We start from the raw sequence: 25,225 nt of genomic DNA, 5'->3' as shown, positions 1-25,225 counted from the left end.
TCTCTGACTTTTGTCTTCTGGGTTTCTGGGGTTTTTCTTGTTGTTATTCTGTCTCTCACAGCTACAAATAAACATACCATTAAAATGAAGGGTGGCTTATTTCTCCGTCAGAGGGCAAACAGGCAAATTTAGCAGGGGGTCAAATACTCACCCCCTTCCCTCACTGTAACTCCGGACCACTTTTGTCCTTTATTATGGTAATTTTTGCACGAAATGTTCCTTTCATATCTCCAATTTTCTTGAACAGATCTTTGGTGTTTCCCATTCTATTGTTATATGATACAAATGTGATAAAGGGTATTTTTAGTTATTCTCCCCCGTCCCTTTCTCTTTCCCATTCAACTGTGTTTTGTACGGGTTGTTTAATAATTTTTGCTTCATTACTTTTCCTTTTTGGTCTTCCCTCTGCATGAATTCTTTGATGGGAATTGAGACCATCCTTCCGATTGAAGCTCTTTCCACAGTCCAAGCACTGATAGGGTTTCTCCCCTGTATGAATTCTTTGATGGTGAGAGAGCGTTCCACTTTGACTGAAGCTCTTTCCACATTCCAAGCACTGCTATGGTTTCTCCCCTGTATGAATTATTTGGTGCAAAGTGAGAGTGTTCCTGTGACTGAAGCTCTTCCCACATTCCAGGCATTTATATGGTTTCTCCCCTGTATGAATTCTTTGATGTGAAGTGAGACTGTGACTGAGACTGAAGCTTTTCCCACATTCCAGGCATTGAAAGGGTTTCTCCCCTGTATGAATTCTTTGATGGGAAGTGAGATCACCTCTCTGACGAAAGCTCTTTCCACATTCCAAGCACTGATATGGTTTCTGCCCTGTATGAATTCTTTGATGGGAAGTGAGATTGGAGCTCTGACTGAAGCTCTTTTCACACTCGTGGCATTGAAAAGGTTTCTCCCCTGTGTGAATTCTTTGATGAGAAGTGAGACCATCCTTCCGATTGAACCTCATCCCACATTCCAAGCACTGATAGGGTTTTTTTCCAGTATGAATTCTTTGATGGGAAGTGAGACTGGAACTGTGACGAAAGCTCTTTTCACACTCATGGCATTGAAAAGGTTTCTCCCCTGTATGAATTCTTTGATGGGAAGAGAGCTTTGACCTATCCCTGAAGCTCTTTCCACATTCCAGGCACTGATAGGGTTTCTCCCCTGTATGAATTCTTTGATGGGAAGTGAGACTATGGCTGAGACTGAAGCTCTTTCCACATTCAAAGCAATGATAGGGTTTCTCCCCTGTATGAATTCTTTGATGGGAAGTGAGATGTGCACTTTGACTAAAGCTCTTTCCACATTCTAAGCACTGATAGGGTTTCTCCCCTGTATGAATTCTTTGATGGAATGTGAGACTCAGCCGGATACGAAAGCTCTTTCCACACTCATGGCATTGAAAAGGTTTCTCCCCTCTATGAATTATTTGATGGCTTGTGAGCTTAATCTCCGTCCGGAAGCTCTTTCCACATTCCAAACACTGATATGTTTTCTCCCCTGTATGAATTCTTTGATGTGAAGTGAGATTACCCTTCTGGCTGAAGCTTTTTGCACATTCTGTGCACTTATAAGGTTTCTCTCCAGTATGAATTCTTTGATGGGAAGAGAGCGTCGCCCCCTCCTTGAAGCTCTTTCCACATTCGAAGCACTGATAGGGTTTCTCCCCTGTATGAATTCTTTGATGAGAACTGAGATGGGAACTTTTTCTGAAGCTCTTTCCACACTGCAAGCAACGATAGGGTTTCTCCCCTGTATGAATTCTTTGATGGGAAGTGAGATGATCCTTCCGATTGAAGCTCTTCCCACACTGCAAGCAATGATAGGGTTTCTCCCCTGTATGAATTCTTTGATGGGAAGTGAAATGGTGGCTGTAACTAAAGCTCTTTCCACATTCCATGCAGTTATAGGGTTTCTCTCCTGTATGAATTCTATGATGGGAAGCGAGACTGCCCTTCCGAGTGAAACTCTTTCCACATTCTCTGCACTGATACAATTTCTCCCTACTCTGTGTTCTTTCATGTGAAGTAAAGCTATCCCTCCTAACGAAGCTCTTTCTTTGATGGGAGGTGGACTGGGAGCTCTGACGGATGTTCTCTCCACACTCTGAATATTTATATGACTTCTCTGCTATGTGGATTCTGTTCTGGTCCCCCTTGTTCTTCTCTTCCAATTCTTCACCATCTGCGATGAAAAGAGACGCTAATTAGAGTCTCGGAAAGAAATGGCGCTCCAGATTATTGAACAAAGTCCCCCCCCCCCGCGAGACTTGAGAGTGCTCTGTTTCAGCCTCAAGCAGACATCCTTGGAGTCTAACTTAATGTCACTGTCGATGTGTGGCATCTTTGACCCCCCCCCAGCATTTCTGCATGCCTGCGGGGCACCTGACTCTCTTGAAACCGGTGGGGCCACACTGCCAGCATACCGTGACGGGGCACAGATGACACAGAAGCATCAAATCCAACACCTGACCCCCCCCCAGCAATGCACTGCCATGTTAGTGTAAGTCATGCAAACTCTGCAGCGCTGTCCTGGACCCAAACCCCACTCAGAGCGAAGGCGACATGGTTCACATCCATTATTGAACAAAGTTAATAAATGCTTGTGACAGAGGAAGAACTGGAGTTAGGTGTGAGGCCTTACTATAGTTTTCACTGCCTTTGTTGATTGGTATTAACTGACATACTGCTTGGCTTTAATCTGGGATAGATTTTGTTTGGCTCAATCCTGGAATCCACTCCATCTCCGAGGTCAGAGCCAAAACAACAGACCTCACAGAAGTTATTTCAACTTCCCTAAAAGCTCTGAAGCCAATATTGAAGAAGGCCTGGGAGGTTCAGACAAGCCTGGTCCTTGTTTAAAAAGGCATGACTAGATGGAGAACGTTCACAGAGGATAGAGTTGATATCCTTCAATTCAGGGTTCACCGTGGGGATGTTAGAATCCCAGACGCTGTTGGTCTCCCTCCAAACAGTGGAGGTTCAGGCAGGCAGGTGGAGGAGCAGGTGGAGGAGCCTGAAAAGGTGCTCCCCTTCTCCATCTCCATCCGCCTGCCTGCCTGCCTCCCCCCACCCCCAAGCTGAGCAAGCCCCAATACCTCTCCAGCTCCATCCATGCAAGTCACCAGATCTCTTGGAGGTCCCTGAGAGGGAACGCTCAGAGGTTGTGGGGAGGGATGCGGGAGACAACCTGACCAGGTCAACCGTCCATCTTCCCCCTTCCATCCTCGCTAGCTTTGCAGGATCCGTCTCTTTCATCCTTCCTGAGGAGTCGAGGAGCCTGGGAGAGAGGAAGAAGCAAAGGGAACCTCAGAGGTCCTGCAGGGATTCTCCTGCCCTAGATATTCTCCTGCCCCTGAAGAAGCACAAATGGGGCAGCCCCTTCCCAACACAAGCCCTTTTCCTAAACATCTCCAGTGGTTCCAATGTAGCCTTATTGGAGTTCACCGATTGGGTCTGCGTTGCTCCGTGACAGGAGGAAGGAAGTCAAAATGACACCGAGTTGGTTCAAAGAAAGAGTTTATTCTGCTCTCCGGATAGCAGAAGGCACTTGCGTGGTGAGTCCACAGCAAGTCCAAAGAAATGACAAGTTACATGCAGTATATATACCCTCCAGGCACCCTCTCCCTCCTTCCAACCACGTCAGCTTGTATACGTGGGTTGACAATGAAGCCTTAGCTTACAGGGGATTCATTTGCCCGCTTGCCCAGGACCGAGAAGAGAACAAAAGCACCAGGGAAGCAACTTCTTCGGAGAAAAGAGTTTTATTGAGATCGGCGCAGAGGCAGCCAGTGGAATATCTTCCAAAGACTGGCGGCCCGTATACTGTGTTCAGCAAGCATTCTTATACCTGGGAGCATGCATTCGTCTCCCAAATCAGCTGGCAAGGTTACAACTTATTACCGCATATGGCATATGGCTATATGGCTAGCTAAGCTCCCCTCCCTCCCTTGTATGTGTGTTCTTCTTCTCTTGCATTAGTGAAGCAGGAAGCAGGAAACAGCTTCTGGCCTACATAGCTGAAGCAATTGTGGTTTTAACCACAGCTGCTGCTAGCTGCTTAACCACAACTGCAGCAGTTAGCTTGGGTCCTGATATTATTGAGATTAACCCTTCCCTCTCCCTTCACTCCCTCCTCTTCTTATGAACAACCTAATCCTTAGGTTCGTTCTGGGGTATGGGCCTATACTCTCTCACATATCCCATTGAACTCAGTGGGGCTTTGGGACAGAACTTGGTGGCAAAACCAGTGGCGCCCTGTCCCCAATCCTGAAAACTGCAACCCCAGAGCATGGGCAGAAAGTAGACAAGTAGCTATTACATGTGGGGGCCCCCATGCTAGGTGCTTTGAATGGAGAGCCCAGTTCACACTCTTTGAGCTCTCTCACTGCAAGCCAGGCAGATGTTGTGGCCCTATTTGCCTCTGTCAGGGGTTGCCTGGGAACCAAATCTGTATGTGGAAGCAGAGGAGCTGGTGATGCCACATTTCTGAAATATCATGAGACGAATACACCACTCCTCCTTAGATATTGTCTGTACACAACCTTTGCAAGTCTCCAGTCTCAAAATGTGGCCCCCACCCTGGCATGGAAGCCATCAAAGTATAGATCTTCCACATGTCCTAAATCTGTAGTGTTCTTAAGAACACCAGGCATGTATACCCTTTATAAACTCCAGAGGTGAGCTTTACACTCCTCTTGTGACAAGATTCCCAAAGGCTTAGGGTAGCTTGAAAGAACTAGCCTCTTTTGAGACTGCACCAATTTCCATTTCTTTTTTATCAAAACCGACAGACGCTCTGCTAGATTTTTCCAGAAGGTTTTACAAGTACCTTTCAAGATGGTTAGAATTTTATTACAGATAGCCAAAAAGGATTTTACGTGTTCCATGTCCTCTGTTAATAGTACAAGCCACCCAATGACTGATAATCCCAGAAGGTTGGGAGGAGTCTTTAATCCTTGTTTAGCATTTCCTGAGGATAGATCTGAAATCTGCTTTCACATTAGTTTGTCTACTTGTTTAGCCTGAATAGGGGAGAGACATGTTTTGTTGCATCTGGGACAGAGGAAGTGGCCCAGTTGTGCTGCTGCAGATGCAGAAGGGCTTTTCTTCTCCCTGTGCTCCTCCCATGTGCAAATGTTCCCGTCTGGCTACAGCCTCTGTTCAGAAATGTGACTTATCCCTCGATCTGAAGGGGGTTTCTTTGCATGCCCCCATGCAGTGGCGTAGCAAGGTCAGGTGTTAGCTGGTGCGGAAAATTTCCTGTCACTCCCCCCCCCCCATTGATTTTGTTTTGACTTTATTTCATATTTTCTTACAAAGGAATGTGGATTCTGGGCCTCTGATAACAAGTAGGCCACTGGGGACAGATACTTAAATCTACAGGATGGGTTGTGTTTTGGCTTCTGTTATTTTATTTATATTTATTGTTTATTTAATAAAGTTTATTTTTAAAAGCCTGCAAAACTGTTTACCAAAACATAAATCAAAACAAAAAATGACAGCAGTAAAATCAAGAAAAATTAGCAACCCTACTTTAAAACATACAAAATCTAAACCATTAAAACAGATTAAAATTCCTTCAGCTTCCCAAGCATCTGAGTAAGCTTGCCTAAACAAGACTGCTTTTAGCAGGTGCCTGAAAAGAGTCTAGCAAAGGCACTATTTATTGGGATTTCACCATGCTCTGTATTATCTGAAAAGGAAAACATTTATTTAAAAAGCCGGACTGCACAGCCTGGGAGTCTCATCATGATCAGCGGGACTTACTTATTCCTGAGCCGACGGTGCATAAGGTGGGCTAGAATCCTATGCACCCCCTGCATCCAACTTGTACCTAAATATCTTCACAAACCTGCACCAGAGAGTTGTAGAGTAGGGAGGGACCCCTGAGGGTCATCTAGCCAACCCCCTGGGGCAATGCAGCAATCTCAACTAGACCATCCCTGACCGATGGCCATCCAGCCTCTCCTCTGTATGCCTTCTCCTTTTCTGCAGTGGTTCCCCATTTGGGGGAAGGTCTCCCAAGGGAGGCACACCTGGACCCTTCCTGACATCTTGAGGTGCCAGGCAAAAACCTTTTTTTATAACTGGGCCTTTGGCTGGTTAGCATTCTATGGCCTTTTCAATATGTTTGTGGGAGGAGAGATCATTGCCTTTGCCTTTGTTTCATTATGCATTTGGTGTTCTAATTTTGCATGTTTATGTTGTGAATCGCCCTGTAAACTTTGGATGAAGGGCAGGATACACACCTAATAGCAGTAGTAGTAATAATAGCAGCAGCAGTGAACAGCCACAGTTAATCAGAGGTGCCAACTGAATAAAATATTAGGAGGGAGTAGGCATCGGGCATAGCCAGCATTTATGTTAAGGGGCAGAATCTCATTTAATCAAGGATTTAATTCTCCCCATCGGACGCCCATGGACCCAAGTAAGCCCCACCCTGCAAAGCTGATCCCAAGATGCAGCGTGCACACACCAGTTGAATGGCAATGCCCATTAACGGGATGGGGGCCTCAAATATTTCATGGGGGAACCAAAGGGACCTCGGTGCCCTGGGGTATGCCAATCTATGAGGAAGAGAAGCAGGCTTTGTTGCTCTCTCTCCCACCATCCCCCCTCCCCACTTTTTGGCCTTCGTTTCTACATCATTCTGGCAGGCAGAAATCCAGCATGTCAGGAGGATTTCCTGTCAATATTGTTGCTGGAATGTTTGCAGTGACTGTGAGCTTCCATTGGATCATTGCAATGGATTGCATTGCATTGCATTTGAATTATGGTGCAGAGTCCCATGGACTGCAAGAAGATCCAACCTCTCCATTTTGAAGGAAATCAGCCCTGAGTGCTCCCTGGAAGGACAGATCCTGAGGCTGAGGCTCCAAGACTTTGGCCACCTCATGAGAAGAGAAGCCTCCCTGGAAAAGACCCTGATGTTGGGAAAGATGGAGGGCACAAAGAGAAGGGGACGAGATGGTGGGACAGTGTTCTTGAAGCTCCCAGCATGAGGGAGGCAGCGGAAGACAGGAGGGCCTGGCGTGCTCTGGTCCAGGGGGTCACGAAGGGATTTCTGCACCAGGTCAAGGAATCTGTAGCCCCCCCCCCAATTACACTCCGCCCCCCCCCCCACACCTGTATTTTGCCCCACCAAAGGTGCAATTCTACCTGAAGCACAGGAAGGAAGCAGCCAAAGGTCCTTGATGACCTCCCCCCCCCCCGCGCCCCACCTTCCTTCCCCGGCTAAACAACAAGAACGGATTGCTTTGAAGGGGTTTCTGCACCAGGTCAAGGAATCTGTAGCCCCCCAATTACACTCCGCCCCCCCACCTGTATTTTGCCCCACCAAAGGTGCAACTCTACCTGAAGCACAGGAAGGAAGCAGCCAAAGGTCCTTGATGACCTCCCTCCCTCCCCCCCCGGCGCCCCACCTTCCTTCCCCGGCTTCTTTCGGCCCCTCTCCCCCTCCTCCTCCCCGCCCCTCTCCCCCCAACTCCTGGGGCGACGCCTGCCTGCCATTTCTGCGCCTCCTTTGCCTTCTGCCCTGACTTGGGGGTCTCCCCCCACCGAGCAGGGCCCCCCATGCCCCTCCCTGCCCCCTGGGACCCCCTTCTCCCCACGGCGCCCTCCGGGGGAAGAGAGAGGAGACTCACCCGGGAAGCTTGGGCCCAGGCGAGAGAAGAAAGCAGCAGCCTCCTCTCGGCCCGCAGGAAGGGAAGTGGGCAGGGAGGGAGGACCTGCGCCCCCGTCACTTCCGGTGCCCTCTCTAGGAACCCAGCTCCGCTCCTCTTAACCCTTGCCAAGCCGAGGGCACCGAGCAGCCTCTCCCTCTCCCTGGCCGCAGTTTCTCCTGCTTCTGCGCCTGCGCTCCAGGGGCTGCCCCCCTTCCCTCCCTCTGCCCCAAGGAGCCCCCATCGAAGCAGACCCCTAACATAACAGCAAGGGAGGCGGGGGGGGCCATGGGGGGGGTTACCTGGGCTCTGCCCCTCCCCCCAAAGAGAGGCTCCAGGATCCCAAGGAAAGGCTGGGATGGAGAAGAGGCGAAGGTCTGCGCAGGGGCAGGAGGTGTCTTGGGCTCAGAGGTGGCTCCATCAAGACACACACACCCCGGGGGGAAAACCCCCCAGCTCAGCGAGTGGCTTCCCAGACAGGAGATCCCCCCTGATGGGAAATTCTGCCTTTGCACATGAGTCTGGGAATGTTCAGTTCACATTGAGTTCATGAAACACTCTGCCCTGACCTGTTCTTAACGCATTGTTGACCACATCTACGGAATGCGATTGTTATGCCTTTTCAAGTGTTACGGCTAAAATCTGGGTGCGGGGTTACTCTGCCACCCAGCTCATCGGACTAAGTCCGTGGGTCCCTGCGGAAGAAAATGAGCTCAGCCGGACACAGGAGCAAACTGCAGAAGATCCAAGTTTATTGCGCAACAGGTTCAAGGCGAGATTGAACAGCGAGAAAGGGGTGACATGAACTTTTGAAATTTCCCTCCATATCCCAGAATACAGTGCAAAATACATCCCAGTTACATCATGAATACATTAAGAGGTTGGGTTACACAGATTAACATATGGAGGAGGGAGGGGGGAATATGCAGAGAGCTGGAGATATGCGCAGATAAGCACATCCTGAGAGAACAATGGCCCATGTTTGCATAGTCTGTCACCTGGCATCGCCCGGAGGAAGGGCTTGGCAGATGGAAATAAATGGATATATTGTAGCGAAGAAGAAGGTGGATAAGACATGCCCCACCCCCACCCCCGTTCCGTATCAGTCCCCCATTCGGAGATAGATTTGCATTAAAGTTCTGTAAGAACTTGCAAATCTTTTCTCCGCACCCTAAATCTCGGTGAATGGGATGTGTGGCTTTATGCAAACCTGAAAGGGACTTGCAAGCCATGCCACTTTAAGGATATTTGCATAGAAATATAATGGTGTAACAGTGCACCATAGTTAGACATAGGATATCACGTAAATTAATATTTTGTTGCTCAGTTACTTGTGGTATTCTAGCACCTTGGAAGAAATATTTTCTCAATAGTGATCTATGCTTTACATTTAGGCAGGAAGGTCCACTAATGACTGAAAAGTGCAGTTTGCTTCCCCCCCGCCATTTGTGTGTTCTCAGGTGTCAAGGTAGCTCTTCTGTGGTCTCACATCGGCATGGGGTCGCAGTAGTGGCAATCCCTGGTGAATCCACTTAGGGCTTTCATATTTATCATGTAGCCTGGCACCCACCACAACTGGCACAGGTTTCGGACATGTCCTGAGAGAAATGTCTTTGCCTTGGCCAAAATCCATGGGATTTCTTATTATTATTACAGGCTCTGGTCTTGCAGTCCTGGGAAGTTGCTCACTTGCACTTTAAGGACCAAAAAGCTAATTGCAGCCTGGATACACTTGCCCAATTCAAACTGAGTCCAATTTGAATTTATGTGCCCATGGTTCTCAACCTTTCAAACCAGTCTGTTAAAGGAAAACCGTTCTTAAAAGGGCACTTTGTCCAAATAAGACAATTTAACTCTATAAGGGATCATTCCTGCTAAACCAAAGCATATGCACCTTCATGTATCTTATCAGCTTCTCTTTGGTAAAGCGAGTTTTAGCACATTTTAAAATGGGTAGGGAAGTTTGGCATAGTGCCAGGTGGGACAACGAATTGTGGTTATCTAAACATTGGACTACACAATAGTGTGAGCTATTAGAAAGTATAAAATGCATGAGAATCCTCCACTGGGGTGTAAGGAATAAGACATTAAACATAAAAACAATTACACACAAAAATAACCTCCCCCCCTTTGTGGAAATCACACTGTCAGACACATTTCAACATTCCTACATAATAACACATAATACAAAACAAACTAATTAAATATCAGTTGCATATCTTGACACAATTGTGATCTTTTACGCATGTATCTTTTGAATCCTGGAGCACAGAGGCTTGAGGTTCAAGTGAAAAAATGTCCTTGCAAGTCAACTCCACCCCCCCTTTGTCAGGCCCACTCCCCTGGCAGTCTATATCCTTTGAAAGAGATAGCTGTGGCCACTTTGAAAACTCTGGTGTTGCAGGTCTTGTGATGGCTAAGTTGAGGGGTTGTTGCTGCTTTTCATCATTGCACATCTGTAGAAGTGATATCCTGTAAGGGGGCAGGGTTTTGGGGACTTAAAAACACAGTTAGACAAGGAAGGGGCAAAAGGCAAAAAGGATGTCCTCCAGTTTCCATGGGAAGCTGCAAATAATAACAATCTTAGCACATTAAGCATTTTATTCGTTTCAATATAATAATAATAATAATAATAATAATAATAATAATAATAATAATAATAATTTATTATTTGTACCCCGCCCATCTGGCTGGGTTTCCCCAGCCACTCTGGGCGGCTTCCACAGAAACCAAAAAACACTAAAATATCATACATTAAAAGCTTCCCTGAATAGGGCCGCCTTAAGATGTCTTCTGAATGTCAGGTAGTTGTCCATCACCTTGACATCCAATGGAAGGGCATTCCACAGGGTGGGCGCCACCACCGAAAAGGCCCTCTGCCTGGTTCCCTGTAGCTTCGCTTCTCGTAATGAGGGAACCGCCAGAAGGCCCTCGGCGCTGGACCTCAGTGTCCAGGCAGAACGATGGGGGTGGAGACGCTCCTTCAGGTATACTGGGCCGAAGCCGTTTAGGGCTTTAAAGGTCAACACCAGCACTTTGAATTGTGCTCGGAAACGTACTGGGAGCCAATGTAGGTCTTTCAAGACCGGTGTTATGTGGTCTCGGCGGCCGCCCCCAGTCACCAGTCTAGCTGCCGCATTCTGGATTAGCTGTAGTTTCCGAGTCACCTTCAAAGGTAGCCCCACGTAGAGCGCATTGCAGTAGTCCAAGCGGGAGATAACTAGAGCATGCACCACTCTGGCCAGACAGTCCGCGGGCAGGTAGGGTCTCAGCCTGCGTACCAGGTGGAGTTGGTAGACAGCTGCCCTGGATACAGAATTGACCTGCGCCTCCATGGACAGCTGTGAGTCCAAAATGACTCCCAGGCTACGCACCTGGTCCTTCAGGGACACAGTTACCCCATTCAGGACCAGGGAGTCCCCCACACCAGCCCGCCCCCTGTCCCCCAAAAACAGTACTTCTGTCTTGTCAGGATTCAACTTCAATCCATTAGCCGCCATCCATCCTCCAACCGCCTCCAGGCACTCACACAGGACCTTCACCGCCTTCACTGGTTCTGATTTGAAAGAAAGGTAGAGCTGGGTATCATCTGCATATTGATGGACACCCAGTCCAAACCCCCTGATGATCTCTCCCAGCGGCTTCATATAGATGTTAAAAAGCATCACATTTCCACATAATTACTGTTATTATCTGCTAAGTTTGTTTGCTTTCCTTCACTTGGTTTTTTTTTTGTTGTTGTTCTTTTCATATTATAAAATAAAAATTACTCCACATGTATAGAAAGAGAACTGTAAAAAATACAAAGGTTAAAAAATACAAAAGAAAGCAAAAAATTAGATTACCAGTCAGATGAAAACAAACTTGACACAAAGACATCAGATTTAGAAAAGAATTATTATTAAATATATTATCAAAACCATGCAGATTACTACTAGACTGAAAAAAATGGGAAAACCATGGGGGGAAAACTTTAAATTCACCATGTGCTATCTGATAAAAGAACTTCATGAAACTGACTTTCAACATGTGATGAACATGTCCCCAAAGTAGAACACACACACACAAAATTACCTATGAGGAACCAAAAGTAAATAAATGCTAAGACACGCAATTAATAAGAAACTTGAAGTAACCTGAAGTAATCTGTTTTGGCATTTTAACATCCCAAATGACGTGACAACATCAGCTGTAATGTTAATAGCGGAATACTGGGAAATGAGTTAATACCAAGAAAAATGAATGGCAATTTAAAGTTGTGCGGGTACCTTGCACTAGCCAAAATGACAGAATTAATAAGAAATGCTCAGGCCGAAGGTAAACAAGTACCATTCCACAAACAATGTTTGGTTGTGCTTCGATTAACTTCATAGACATCATGGAGAAACGGATTAAATAAATGAAAACAGATTATTTGTAACTTAAAAGAGTGTCAAAGCCACAAAGAGATGGAAGTCACTAATATAGCAGGGATTCAGACTTGTTTCACAGAACAGAAAGGAAGTTGCTGTGGGAGGAAAAAGGGACAAACACTTTGTTATCGGGGTTCACATATCCTGTTAAAAGGGAAAATTATTTCATGTGAGAAGCCTGTCAGGAAATGCTGTTCCTAAAATTCCCATTGAGGGGGGGAATGCTTTGATATTTACCTGTGAAAAGAATTTGGCATGTTAAGATTTGGAACCTGGAAAGCTCTTGACTTTTGATGGGCTAGTTGTTTTTTGTTGTTGTTGTTGTTTTTTTTTTAAGCCTTTTGTCTTACGTAGCCCCTGGAGCAAAGAAACATTTAGGGTGATTTCCCTCAATGGTTCCAAGTTTTTGCATTTGGATAAATTTGTCTCTGCAGTTCTCGAAGAAACCTCCTCTCCCCCCTTCCAGTTCCCCCCTTCCTCTCTCTCTCTTCTTTAGCTAATCTAGCCTCTGTGCATGTGCAGAGTTCATGTCTCAGCAAACGTTTTATACTATTGAAAATGTTGCATCCTTTGGCTAAATTACCATTTGAATAAGGGAAGGGAAGGGTAAGGAGTAGATTTTGAAAATAGGGTTTGATTTTAAACAAAAAAAGAGAAACTCAGCAATTTAAGTATTCACCAAAACTAGAAATTTCAGCCCAAGCAAAAGGGACTGCTTCCTTTATGTACAGGAAAGGGCTATCATTATTGGTCATTTTATCTGGTCATTTGCGGAACAATCAACCGCTCTCTTATTTATGAGTAAAAATGGCCAGAGAGTCATAGGATTTTTTAACATTCTCAGTCATTTCAGCCTTACCATTTGCAGATAAATTTTACTGCCCTTTATTTACAGGATTGGTCAAGGCTAATTCTACTTGATTATTCATTTGTATGTGCTTAAACTTTGAGTAGACTTTTAAGTCTGATTTTTGTAAATAATAGGCAAAATGATAAACACTGTAATCACTTAAATGCCTGATATCACCAGTTCTGCTTCAAACATCATGGCTTCACCTCACACCTTTTAAAAAACAAAGAGCAAATCTGGGCTGAATTTCAACTCATCAGCCACAAATTGGGAAAGTTGAAAGGGACCTGGGGCCATCTAGTCCAACCCTAAAATACAGGGTTCATAGCAAGATTTGTACTACCAGAAACACACACATACTTATGTACACAGACACAACTGGAGAAGAGATCACAAGCCATGCGCCTATCATGTACTAAGGAAGAGGAAAATAAAAGTACCCAATTCTATACAGAACCCTTTTAGCAGATCTTGAGATAGAGAAATGATCTTTAAAGGAAGATTGAATTGAACAGTTTTTCCTAAGAGAGGGAGAGGATCTTTTATAAAGGAAAGTTAATTCAATTGATATAACCACTCACAAATAATTAAAACAGCCATAGATTTGATTTAAAAGGAATACAAAAGTAAATTTTTCCTGAACTTGCAGAGGAATAGTAAGCCTAATCTATGCCCCCCCCTTTGCAGTTTCCTTTAAAGGAAGCTTACTCGGGAGTAAATTTACCTGGCACAGAATAAGAAGGAGAAGGGGGGGGAAACCCTGAAAGAGACAGAATGAAACGGGGGGGGGGCATTTTCTAAGAAAAGAGGCCAGGACGTCTTATAGAGACTGATATCAGGAGCCTTACAATAACTCTCACAATAACCAAATCAAAGTTAAAACTGGACTCACATAATTTTCTTAGAAGGAACACCATACTTTCATAGGCATATGCTTAATGAAATACATACACTGCATTTTAGCTTGAGAGCAGTTGGCTCAACTAGGCTTTTGCAGCAGAAACATTAGGTTTTACCACTTGGGAGGAAAACTCTCTTTTGGAGCCCCTCTCAAATAACAAATATTTGCACACTTCATTCTCAATTTTTGTCTTATTCAGGACTGCTAAGGTCCAGCATGGTTTCCTTAGATTTAAAATTTTGAAGCAAGCTTGCAGTTTAAACCATGCACACTTAAGAAAGGCAGTCTGCCAGAGACAGAAGGAACAGACAACACACATAACAGACAACATGTAAACATACATATTCTCATATATGTATTAACAGACAACATACATAACAGACAACATGTAAACATATATATTCTCATCCTTTAGTTGGTTATTGCAAGGAGTTGGGCCACTACTTTTGGCTTCATTAAGTGAAATTAGTAGGAAGGTCCCACATGGTTTTATGAGCCTCCTTGCCTCTTTAAACACACCACCAGTTAATCAAACTGGCAGGGCTCACAACGCTTGGTTGACTGGGTACCCCTTTATGATTCACGCATGTCTAGACAGAAAAGGGGGAAAGAAAGGGGTCTGTAAGGATTGGTATGTCTAGGGGGTTGGTATGCTTAGTACAGGGACGTATAGTAAAGAAGAGAAGGGGCTTCTAGTTGCCTGGCAACTTCCTTAGTGGGTTTTAGAGAGCTCTAGCTATCCGGTTCCTTGCGTTCCCTTTCCTATTTCCTTATTTCCTTATTTCCTTATTTCCTTATTTCCTTATTTCCTTATTTCCTTATTTCCTTATTTCCTTTAACCTGGGGTCTCTTTCCACTCTGCCGGTCCTGCCCAATTCCTCATGGGCTATCCCTCCTGGCAACCTCCTACCTATCGTCACATCTCAGGAAAAGGGGCCCTACTGGATGCCCGCACCATGCAGTGCCAGATCGGGTGGTCCCTGGATAGAATTCTGAATCGAAAATCCCCCTTGCTTTCGGAAGCGGGCTTACGATACACGTGGTACGTAGCTCCGACCGGTGCGGCTGGGATTGATACAGAAAGCAAGACCACTTCCTGCCCCCTAGCAAGGATGCTCGGGAAGTTCGGAAAGAGAGCTCCAACCCCTTGCTTTCAACTGGGATGCCCGTTGCGGGGAGTCGGCTATCTTTCAAGTAGGGTCTCTCCGTCTTACTTTCGGGCTCCCAATTGGTGCGGCTGGCTGGAGATTTTAAGGAAAAGAGATAGAGCTCAGAACCCCCCTTTCGGGTTGAGCAGCGGTCCACGGTCTCTCTCACTAACCGGACCAAGAGAAAGGCAAGAAGGAGCGATAGAGAGGAGGGCAGAGAATTCAGTTGCCAGGAGATTCCACCCCCTTCCCACCAGTGCACTGGATTTTCCTTTTTCCTTATACTCACGCGTCTTCTATGATGATCCCGGGATCGATGAATAAGCCGGCTGGATCCCTCTTTTGCTCCCCGGCTGAACTCCTAGGGCTTTCGATTACCGCCCAGAAGATGGCTGGGGGTCCAAAAGGATCTTCCCAGGCAAAATGGCCTGGAGCCGGCTGAAGATTTCGGGGCCCCCAGTCAGCAGCTCGGGAGAACCGCAAGCCCCACGTTGGGCGCCAACTGTTACGGCTAAAATCTGGGTGCGGGGTTACCCTGCCACCCAGCTCATCGGACTAAGTCCGTGGGTCCCTGCGGAAGAAAATGAGCTCAGCCGGACACAGGAGCAAACTGCAGAAGGTCCAAGTTTATTGCGCAACAGGTTCAAGGCGAGATTGAACCCAGAGAAAGGGGTGACATGAACTTTTGAAATTTCCCTCCATATCCCAGAATACAGTGCAAAATACATCCCAGTTACATCATGAATACATTAAGAGGTTGGGTTACACAGATTAACATATGGAGGAGGGAGGGGGGAATATGCAGAGAGCTGGAGATATGCGCAGATAAGCACATCCTGAGAGAACAATGGCCCATGTTTGCATAGTCTGTCACCTGGCATCGCCCGGAGGAAGGGCTTGGCAGATGGAAATAAATGGATATATTGTAGCGAAGAAGAAGGTGGAGAAGACATGCCCCACCCCCCGTTCCGTATCACAAGTCATGCAATATCAATCATTATTAATTGTGTATTATCAATCACTAGTAATAGTTTAACAAGGAGGATTTCATACCTGTCTAACCATGTGTTCCCTTTCCCAACCTTTAATCTATTGATGATTAATGCCTATATTCAACTATATTCAACCCTTGCATTGTATTTGTGTTACCAATCAGCAACAAGCACATATCTGGTAATGCTGTAATATTAAATAAAAGGGACTCACCGAGACCTGCTCGGCAGATGCCTCCCATATGACACTTGCCATTCGTCTGTCACGCGATCCTTTGGGTGGGGGAGACTCAAGACAGATGTGGAAGAGAAAAGAAATGACCATGCCTGCCTGCATGGGAGAGTAGGACTTACTTCTGAGTAAGCCAGCCTCGGGTGGGGCTGCACAGCAGTGCTTCCAAAAGTGATGGGATCAGTGTGCGGATCTCACGAAATTAATGCCGTGCTCTTCTAAATGCACAGGGATAAAGTGCATTCACACATACGAGGGTTCACAAACCCCTGCGTGGAACTGCAGGTGATGCAATAGGGACCCTTTTGCTGGGAGTTTCCTGAAGGGATCTGCTTCACTTGGAAAGCCAAGAAAGAAAAGTGTGTGTGGATTCTGAACATGGCTGCCAACGTTTCCCTTTTTTAAGGGGAATTCCCTTATTCCGAATAGGATCCCTTGCAAGAAAAGGGAAAAGTTGACAGTTATGATTCTGAAAGCGGGGGAATTCTGGAGGAAGAATTAGAAGGAGCTGGGAGATCCTGCACAGGTGGAATCTCATGAAGAAGAGCAAGTCGGAATCATTGGGGCTGGACTTGTGCTGTTTTCTTTGCGAAAAGAAAGACTCGGGTTTCTAACATATGGCTTATAAATTTTTAACCTGGAATGTGATGGACTAAATTTGAAATCCGAAAGGCATAAGATAACAATTTTATTAAGAAAGCAGAAATGAGATTTAATAAGCTTGCAGGAGACCCACGTAAAAAGGACCCGTGGAAAATGGTTAATCAGTAAAGCTTGAGGCCAGTGATTTATACCTTCAGATAAATCGAAAAAAGACATTGCCAGGAAGGAATAAAAGTCCTGGTGTCAGGATTATACGCAGCAAATGAAAAGAAGTCGGACTTTTAAATGCTGGGAGGGATGCAGGCCGTGGCGAAGGGGTTGTTTCTACAGCCTTTCTAGAGAGAGAAAAGCTTGAAAAGCGAGAGATAGGAAGAGAAATGAGGGCGAAGGAGAAGAAGAAATCCCCCCCCCCGAGAAGCGAGGGAGCCCCCCAGGGATACTGCAGTCTGGCCTGCCAGGAACCGGCCTCCTTGGCGCCTCAAACGGAGGCGAGGCGCAGATTTCGAAAGGCGGGCCGTTGGGAAAAGGCGGGAAAAGTCGTTTCCCTCAGAGCCGCTGAGGGGAGGAAGGAGCGGGGGGAGGGGCTCCTCCTCCTCTCTTGCCCCTCCGCAGAGACACAACGGGGACCCTCTTGTGAGGGGAGCAGAAAGGGGGGCTCTCAGGCAAGGGGGCGGCAGGGGGGTCTCTCGTCTCTCCCCCCCTCACAACCCCATTGCGTTCCTCTCATGGCGGAAGGCCTGGGAGAAAAGAAGCGACCGTGCCTGCCTTCCAAGACGGAGGTTCTCTTTCAACCTCTGCTTGCAAGAGCAAAAGAAGGGGGTCCCTTCGGGGAATGGTGGATCTTGACAGCCTGAGTTGCTGTTTCATGTCTCACAGCCTGAGTTGCTCAAGGAGACACTAGGGAGGAGACGAAGCAGATGTAGGACCCGACAAGTGGGAAGACTCCCTCAGAGGCGCCTTTCCCTGCTGGGGTGACAACTGAGGGAAGAAGAACGTGTCCGAAGTCGGTGGTTTGCCTTGAAAGAGGGACAGATTTACCGTTGAGAGGGGACTCGAGATCACAAGGAGAAATAGCAGGGGGTAGCGGAAGAATGAGTGCGCATGCTCAAACGCCACATGAATATGATAGAACACACCTCTGTGGGAGAAATGGCTAATTTGAAGGACCAGGTAATGTATGTAACAGGTGGGAGAACATATTAAGGAGCAAAAATGAAGAAGGCCTTGCGGGAAGCCTGTAAAGTGCAATTTCTTAACTAACAGGAATTGGAGGAGGGATATTCGGACGGTCTTAGGCTAAAAATGATCTGTGATGTGAACTGGAATGCGCACTCCCTCTTTCCAGCATGAGCTGGGGGGGGGTCTTTGCCTGTGCAGTGCTGTGACTCCTTTCCCAGAGACATCTGAATCCCTCTGGGAAAGAGTCCCTGGACAGTTTTTGTCTAACAGCCCCCCCCATAAAAGCCCCACAGGCAGGCATGGAAGCGCAGGAAGGTGGGGAGAGGGATGGGGAAGGTGGGGGTGCATGTTGATAAGGGGGGCAGCCCCTCACCATGGGACTCTCCCTCCTGACTCCCAACGCCAGTTCAAAGCAAGAGGGACACCTGCCATCCTTTCCCTGTGTTTCCAGCCAGAAAACCAGTTTATACTGGGCTCCCAGAACCACCTGACCCCATTTTCCACCCCAGAACGGGGCTGGACCAATCAGAAGCCTCTGCATTCGACAGCTGGCCAATCTGCTTTCTTCGCCCACTTTCCTGAGGGAGTTTTCCTCCTGAGTTTCCCTCTTGCCTGCTCCCCTTCATTTCTCCTTCATTCTCTTCCTGTTCTTCTTTCCCCCATTGTTTTGGGGGTCAGCTGGGTTCCCCCCACCCCATGGCCTGGCAGGCCCAGGAGGAGCCCACAGAGGCGGCAGGGCCAGGAGATGGCATTTCCCGCCCTTTTCTGAAATAGGCAGGAACACCATGTTGTCTCTTCTGGAGGCCCCAGCCGCTCCCAGAGATGCCATGGCTCCCCTGTGGGCCACATGGGTCCCACGCCCTTGGGGTTTCTCCTCCTGGCTGAAGGAGGGTGGCACCTTTGGGTGTCAGCGCTCACGGGGTATCCACAGCAGCCTTCCTGCCATCATGGCTTTGCCTCCGCAGGGCAGCCTCTTTCCTCACCATGTTTGCCCAACAGAGGAGGCCTCTCCATTGGAAGAGGCCAGGCAAGCGGCTTCAGAAGAGGAAGCCATTTTGGAGAAGAAACAAGCTTGGCTGTTGTCTGCTGAGGGTCTCCTGCCTTTCTTCCAAGGTTTTCTGGGGGCTGCAATGGCCAGAGGAAGAGACAGCCCCCCCCCCAGCCTGAATCCCCTGCAGGGCTCTGGGCAGCAACCAGAGCCTGCATCAGTTTCCTTTCCCAAGGCCTTGGAGGAACCTTGGGGTGCGGAAGGAGGAACCCCAAATGGAGATCAGGCTCCTGACAAATGGGGAAAGGAACTTTATATGGCCTCTGTGAAAGAAAACTCTGGGTTGAGAGACTACTCAGCAGCCCAGCTCGTTGGGGTACAAGTCCCCCACTGGTCCATGTGGTCAGTAAAAGTTGGAAATTCCAGCCAAGTAATTTGGAGCAAAACAGCAGTCAGTAGACTTAGAGCCTTTATTGTTGCGCAACAGGTTCAAATAGCAGTATGAACTCTGAGCATGTGGAGACATTAACTTTTAAAACTTTTGCACCATATCCCAGAATATCCACCCTCCCTTCCCCACAGGTGGGCGGGGTTTGCAGCACCGAGTGGGGCTCACCTGGGCGGGTGCCACCTACCTGCTTGATCCGGCCTTTGACCTGCCCTTGGCCAGGGAGGACAATGGACGGCCAGCCGGGGGTGGGCCTAAGGCCAAAAGAAAAGAGGATGACTCCGTTGCTCAAGCCTCTTTTGCTGTTCTTCTTCCAGGATCAGGATCAAGATCAGGAGCGTGTCCAGGCGGCTGGATTGAGGTAAGTAGCCGGCCTTCTTTGCTTTGCCTGGATGGGGGGCGGGGGAGAGATTTGGCCTCTCCGCCAGGCTAGGCCGCATTTTTGGGGTGCTCGGTTGGGCACGTTGCGGCCTTTTCGGCTTCTTTTCCGCGGCGTGGGAGGGAGCTTGACTGCTCTGCCACTGGCTGCTGGCTTGAGCCCCAGCGGGGCTTCTAGTGCGGCCTGCTCGCCTTTTGCGGCGGCGGGGGAGGCATCGCTCACCGCCGGCCCGGGACCCCTGCTGACCCGGGAGGACATCGCGCGCCCGGCTAGGCTGCAAACACGGCCTGATTGCCTTTTGCGGCGGGAGGGGGGATCATCAATACATTGCACAGAATCATCAATACATCTTTTTTAAAAATAATATTTATTATTTTTCCAAAAACACTGAAAGAAAAAAGAAAACAAAAAACAAGGAAAACAATACAACACATCAAATTAACAAAAGAAGATTAAGACAATAAAATAAATCAACCAATTTCGTTATCCCATCTTTCATTCACTTATTTCCACGACCTCCTCACACCTCCCTTTTTGTATTCCACTTCTGTTAGTTACTTCAGCAATTCCTTTCCATCCTCCTCTGTTTTCATTCATATAATTATCTTAACTCATTCTAACCTTACTTTTTTCCTTTAATTCTCTATTAACCTATCTATACTTAATTCCTTATAATATTTCTACTAAAGCCATATTACTTCATTCCAACATTTTTCTAACATTCATTAATTTTACAATATTTCTGTAAACAGTCTTTAAACTTTTTTCCAATCTTCTTCCACTGACTCTTCTCCCTGGTCTCGGATTCTGCCAGTCATTTCCCCCAATTCCATATAGTCCATCAACTTCATCTGCCATTCTTTGGCACCAATTGGCCATCAATACATCATTGCTACATCGCTAAATTTCAGAAAGGGGAGGGTTACACAAGATTAGCATAGGCAAATGTGTCAGGACAACACCCAAGTATAAGATTAGCACAGGCAAACATGTCTTAAGTACCCACCACCCAAAAGTACAACAGAACTTCCTTTGCATGTCTGGAGCCTGAGGCAAGTCTGGTGATGAGATCTGGCTTCCCCTGGAGAACAATGAGCCCAGCAATTGTCACCTCTGGGCATTTCCTGGGTTAGGAGGTGTGTATACATGTCTTCACGCTTGGAGAGGTGGCAGGGGAAAGAGTCCTTTTTCCAAGGGCAATGGAATGGAGGAAACTGGCAAAGGAGGTAATTTTATATTTTTAAAGCTAAGTATCTTCCCTGAGCTGTCAAGTTGAAAGGATAAATTCAGGCAGAATATTGGTAACATTTAACAATTTTAATGATGTGCCGCCCCCCCCCGGTCATTTCCACCACACATCTTTACAGAATAGTCTAGGTCCCGGGACTGATCTGCCCTGGCTTCCTTCTCGGAGGTCCCTTCCGAAGGAGAAGGGGTCCCAGGTCTCCATGGAGGGGAAGCATCCCTGAGGCCTGCATTTGAGGCCGATGCTTTCGCCTTTCAGGCTCCGGCCACCTTCTCTGTGGTGTTTATATGTGAGCTGTAGAGATGGGATCACATGCAGACATCCCCAAATTTCATAAGGATCCTGTGAAAAAGATGCGTTCTGCTTTGGAATAATGCCCCCCCCCCAAACCACCTGTAAAATGAACTTCACAGTATGAAAAAAATAAGTTTTAAAATTTGTCGCTGATTCATTTTTTGAATGTTTTAAAGAGTTGTTCCTACCAAAAATTTTAGTGTTTCAGTCTCATTATAAATCATTTTCATATTTATTTATTTTTTTCCATTCAGTCATGTGTATGCAGGAGAAATTAAAAAAGAGAATCCTAGACTGGAGGTTACCCGCAGAAAACCAAAAGAAAAGGAGGAAGTCTCCAAGTGGAAAGATAGGCCTTTTATTGAATACAATTGTGCCTGCAAAGAACCACATCCCAAAAAGTGTCGCCACAGAAACTAGGGAGCTAAAGATGCTCTTCTGGCAGAGGGGTAGAATGTCATGGCAAAAGTCTTGAGGGTAGAAACGGGAAAATACATTCAAAGCACTGATACGGTTTCTGACCTGTATGAGTTCTTTGATGGGAAGTGAGACGAACTGTGACAAAAGCTCTTTCCACGCTCAGGGCATTGAAAAGATTTCTCCCCTGTATGAATTCTTTGATGGCTAGTGAGCTTGGCCCCCTCCCAGAAGCTTCATTTAGTCTCCATCTTCTATGTGTCAATTGTTCCCTTTGACATATAACTAATACTTAAGATTGTTCTCAGTTGTATTTCCACTTTCCAACAAAAGAGCCAGTTCTTTTGTTGCCCACACTGCATCTCTTCTACTTGTTGAAGGACCAGGTGTGCAGCCTGGGAGTCATTTTGGACTCACAGCTGTCCATGGAGGCACAGGTCAAATCTGTGTCCAGGGCACCTGTCTGCCAGCTCCATCTGGTACGTAGGCTGAGACCCTATCTGCCTGCGGACTGTCTCTCCAGAGTGGGGCATGCTCTGGTTATCTCCCGCTTGGACTACTGCAATGCACTCTACGTGGGGCTACCTTTGAAGGTGACTCGGAAACTACAACTAATCCAGAATGCGGCAGCTAGACTGGTGACTGGGGGCGGCCGCCGAGACCATATAACACCAGTCTTGAAAGACCTACATTGGCTCCCAGTACGTTTCCGAGCACAATTCAAAGTGTTGGTGCTGACCTTTAAAGCCCTAAACGGCCTCTGTCCAGTATACCTGAAGGAGCGTCTCCACCCCCATCATTCTACCCGGACGCTGAGGTCCAGCGCCGAGGGCCTTCTGGCGGTTCCCTCATTGCGAGAAGCAAAGCTACAGGGAACCAGGCAGAGGGCCTTCTCGGTAGTGGCGCCCGCCCTGTGGAACGCCCTTCCAGCAGATGTCAAAGCGATAAACAACTACCTGGCATTCAGAAGACATTTTAAGGCAGCCCTGTTCAGGGAAGTTTTTAACGTGTGATTTTACTGTATTTTTGGTTTTATGGAAGCCGCCCAGAGTGGCTGGGGATGCCCAGCCAGATGGGCGGGGTATAAATAATAAATTATTATTATTATTATTATTATTATTATTAAAATGTATATTCCCTGTCTAATAGATGTTTCTCTCCATAGGTCCACTAATTTGCTGTCATGTTCAAAAAGGAATTAGGCATTTCCCCCTCCTTTTGTGTCCTAATTTCCATATTATCCTGTCCTAACCTAATGAAACGGCCCCATTTAGATCTCCCATTAACATTATATTCCCTATTAAGTTTATATCCCCCCTTTATAAAGTTCAGATGTCCTCTCATTGGGAGCATATATTCCCAAAATTATCCATCGCTGCCCTCTGACGAAGAAATGACCAGTCCATAATTTTAACGGTAGGTTTATTGTAGCTGTGAGAGACAAAATAACAACAGGAAAATCCCCAGAAACCCAGAAGACAAAAGTCAGAGATTGATGTGCATTATAATGAGTAAAATAAGTATTTGATCCCCTATCAACCAGCCAGATGTCAAATCTACCTGGTATCTTCACTGTATGTAATAAACTGAGATTAGAAGCACCTGCTGTAAGGCAGAGATCTTACCTGTTATCCCAGGTTGTTACAGTACCTGTACAAAAGACACCTGTTGACAGAAGCAATCAATCATACCAGGGCATTGAAAATGGGTCGAGGATAGGTATTCCAGCATGGAAATTACCTAAAACACACGGCCAAGGCAACAAAGGAATGGCTCAAGAAGAAGCACATTCAGGTCCTGGAGTGGCCTAGCCAGTCTCCAGACCTTAATCCCAATAAAAAATCTGTGAAGGGAGCTGAAGGTTCGAGTAGCTACACATGTCTTGAAATCTTACTGACTTGGAGAGGATCTGCAAAGAGGAGTGAGACAAAATACCTCCTGAGACGTGTGCAAACCTGGTGGCCACCGACAAGAAACGACTGACCTCTGTAATTGCCAACAAGGGTTTTGCCACCAAGGACGAAGTCATCTTTTGCAAAGGGATCAAATACTTATTTCACTCATTATAATGCACAGCACATCAATCTCTGACTTTTGTCTTCTGGGTTTCTGGGGTTTTTCTTGTTGTTATTCTGTCTCTCACAGCTACAAATAAACATACCATTAAAATGAAGGGTGGCTTATTTCTCCGTCAGAGGGCAAACAGGCAAATTTAGCAGGGGGTCAAATACTCACCCCCTTCCCTCACTGTAACTCCGGACCACTTTTGTCCTTTATTATGGTAATTTTTGCACGAAATGTTCCTTTCATATCTCCAATTTTCTTGAACAGATCTTTGGTGTTTCCCATTCTATTGTTATATGATACAAATGTGATAAAGGGTATTTTTAGTTATTCTCCCCCGTCCCTTTCTCTTTCCCATTCAACTGTGTTTTGTACGGGTTGTTTAATAATTTTTGCTTCATTACTTTTCCTTTTTGGTCTTCCCTCTGCATGAATTCTTTGATGGGAATTGAGACCATCCTTCCGATTGAAGCTCTTTCCACAGTCCAAGCACTGATAGGGTTTCTCCCCTGTATGAATTCTTTGATGGTGAGAGAGCGTTCCACTTTGACTGAAGCTCTTTCCACATTCCAAGCACTGCTATGGTTTCTCCCCTGTATGAATTATTTGGTGCAAAGTGAGAGTCTTCCTGTGACTGAAGCTCTTCCCACATTCCAGGCATTTATATGTGTCAGGGGTTCAGAGACAGAGGCAGAGATGAGGGGGGAGACGGAGAGCGATGGGGAAGAATCCCAGGACAGTGAGGAAGAGAATGACAATGACTTGAGGTCTTCCATGAGTCTGTCAAGTGAATCAGAGGATTCCCAAAAGGGGGCGCCCCTAGTCAGGCAAAGGGGGGTCACAGGGGGAACCTGCCAGGAGCAGGGAAGCAGCGGGGAAACCCCGAGTGGGAGTGGGAGATCGGGATCGGCTTCCCAGCATGAACGAAGTGAAGAGAAAGGAGTTCCCAGTGTGACACACGGAGCGGAGCAGGATGGAGACGGGGGAAGGAGATCAGGGCAGGACGTCCTGCCGGAAAAGGAGGAGAGTAGTACAGGGAGTTGTGTAAGTGTCAAGAGGAAGGTCAGGGGTAGCGAACGCGCGCCAAGATCAAATGTGGAGGCGCGCGGAAATGGAGAGAGCCCGGAGGAGGAGCCTGGCCCCAAAGCACGAAGGAGGGGGGAACAGGCATCTGAGGGATCCGCTTCAGGAGAGAGCAGGAGGGAAGCAACCCAGGGGGGCAGGAAGACCCTGCGGAAAAGAAAGGACAGGAAGAGGTGGTCTAGCACAAGCCCCTTACACTGGTGTAGGGGCGGGACCGATTCAGAGGGGACTTCAAATGTCTAGCCTAACAGACGCAGGGCTGCGCGCTCCGGCTGTGGAACTGATAATGAACTGCAATAAACATCCTTGTATATAAGAAGAGCCTGGCG

At 46.9% G+C, this 25,225-nt stretch overlaps 3 protein-coding genes across 4 annotated transcripts in view; 1 reads left to right on the top strand and 2 right to left on the bottom strand.

Moving 5' to 3' along the window:
• Nucleotides 1-22,081, top strand: part of LOC309514929 (uncharacterized protein) — a 123,274-nt gene extending 101,193 nt beyond the window's left edge. For both annotated transcript variants that reach the window (XM_082192431.1, XM_082192430.1), the window contains one exon: nucleotides 21,587-22,081. The gene's annotated coding sequence lies outside the window, so the exon portion shown is untranslated. The remainder of the gene's footprint in view (nucleotides 1-21,586) is intronic.
• LOC309514972 (uncharacterized protein) overlaps nucleotides 1-25,225 on the bottom strand; it is a 59,421-nt gene that overhangs the window by 27,038 nt on the left and 7,158 nt on the right. The window lies entirely within an intron of this gene.
• LOC309515851 (uncharacterized protein) lies at nucleotides 391-20,050 on the bottom strand (the record flags this gene model as incomplete). The annotated part of the gene is made up of 4 exons (XM_082194065.1): nucleotides 391-2,181; nucleotides 3,095-3,276; nucleotides 16,178-16,236; nucleotides 19,802-20,050. 4 exons carry the CDS (start codon nucleotides 20,048-20,050, stop codon nucleotides 560-562), a joined length of 2,112 nt encoding a protein of 703 aa, XP_082050191.1. The 3' UTR covers nucleotides 391-559.

The sequence above is a fragment of the Podarcis vaucheri genome (assembly GCF_965113315.1).
Source record: "Podarcis vaucheri genome assembly, chromosome: 12".
Classification (NCBI taxonomy): domain Eukaryota; kingdom Metazoa; phylum Chordata; class Lepidosauria; order Squamata; family Lacertidae; genus Podarcis; species Podarcis vaucheri.
Note: the sequence above shows the minus strand (reverse complement) of the source record. Positions and strands in the feature narration are given on the sequence as shown.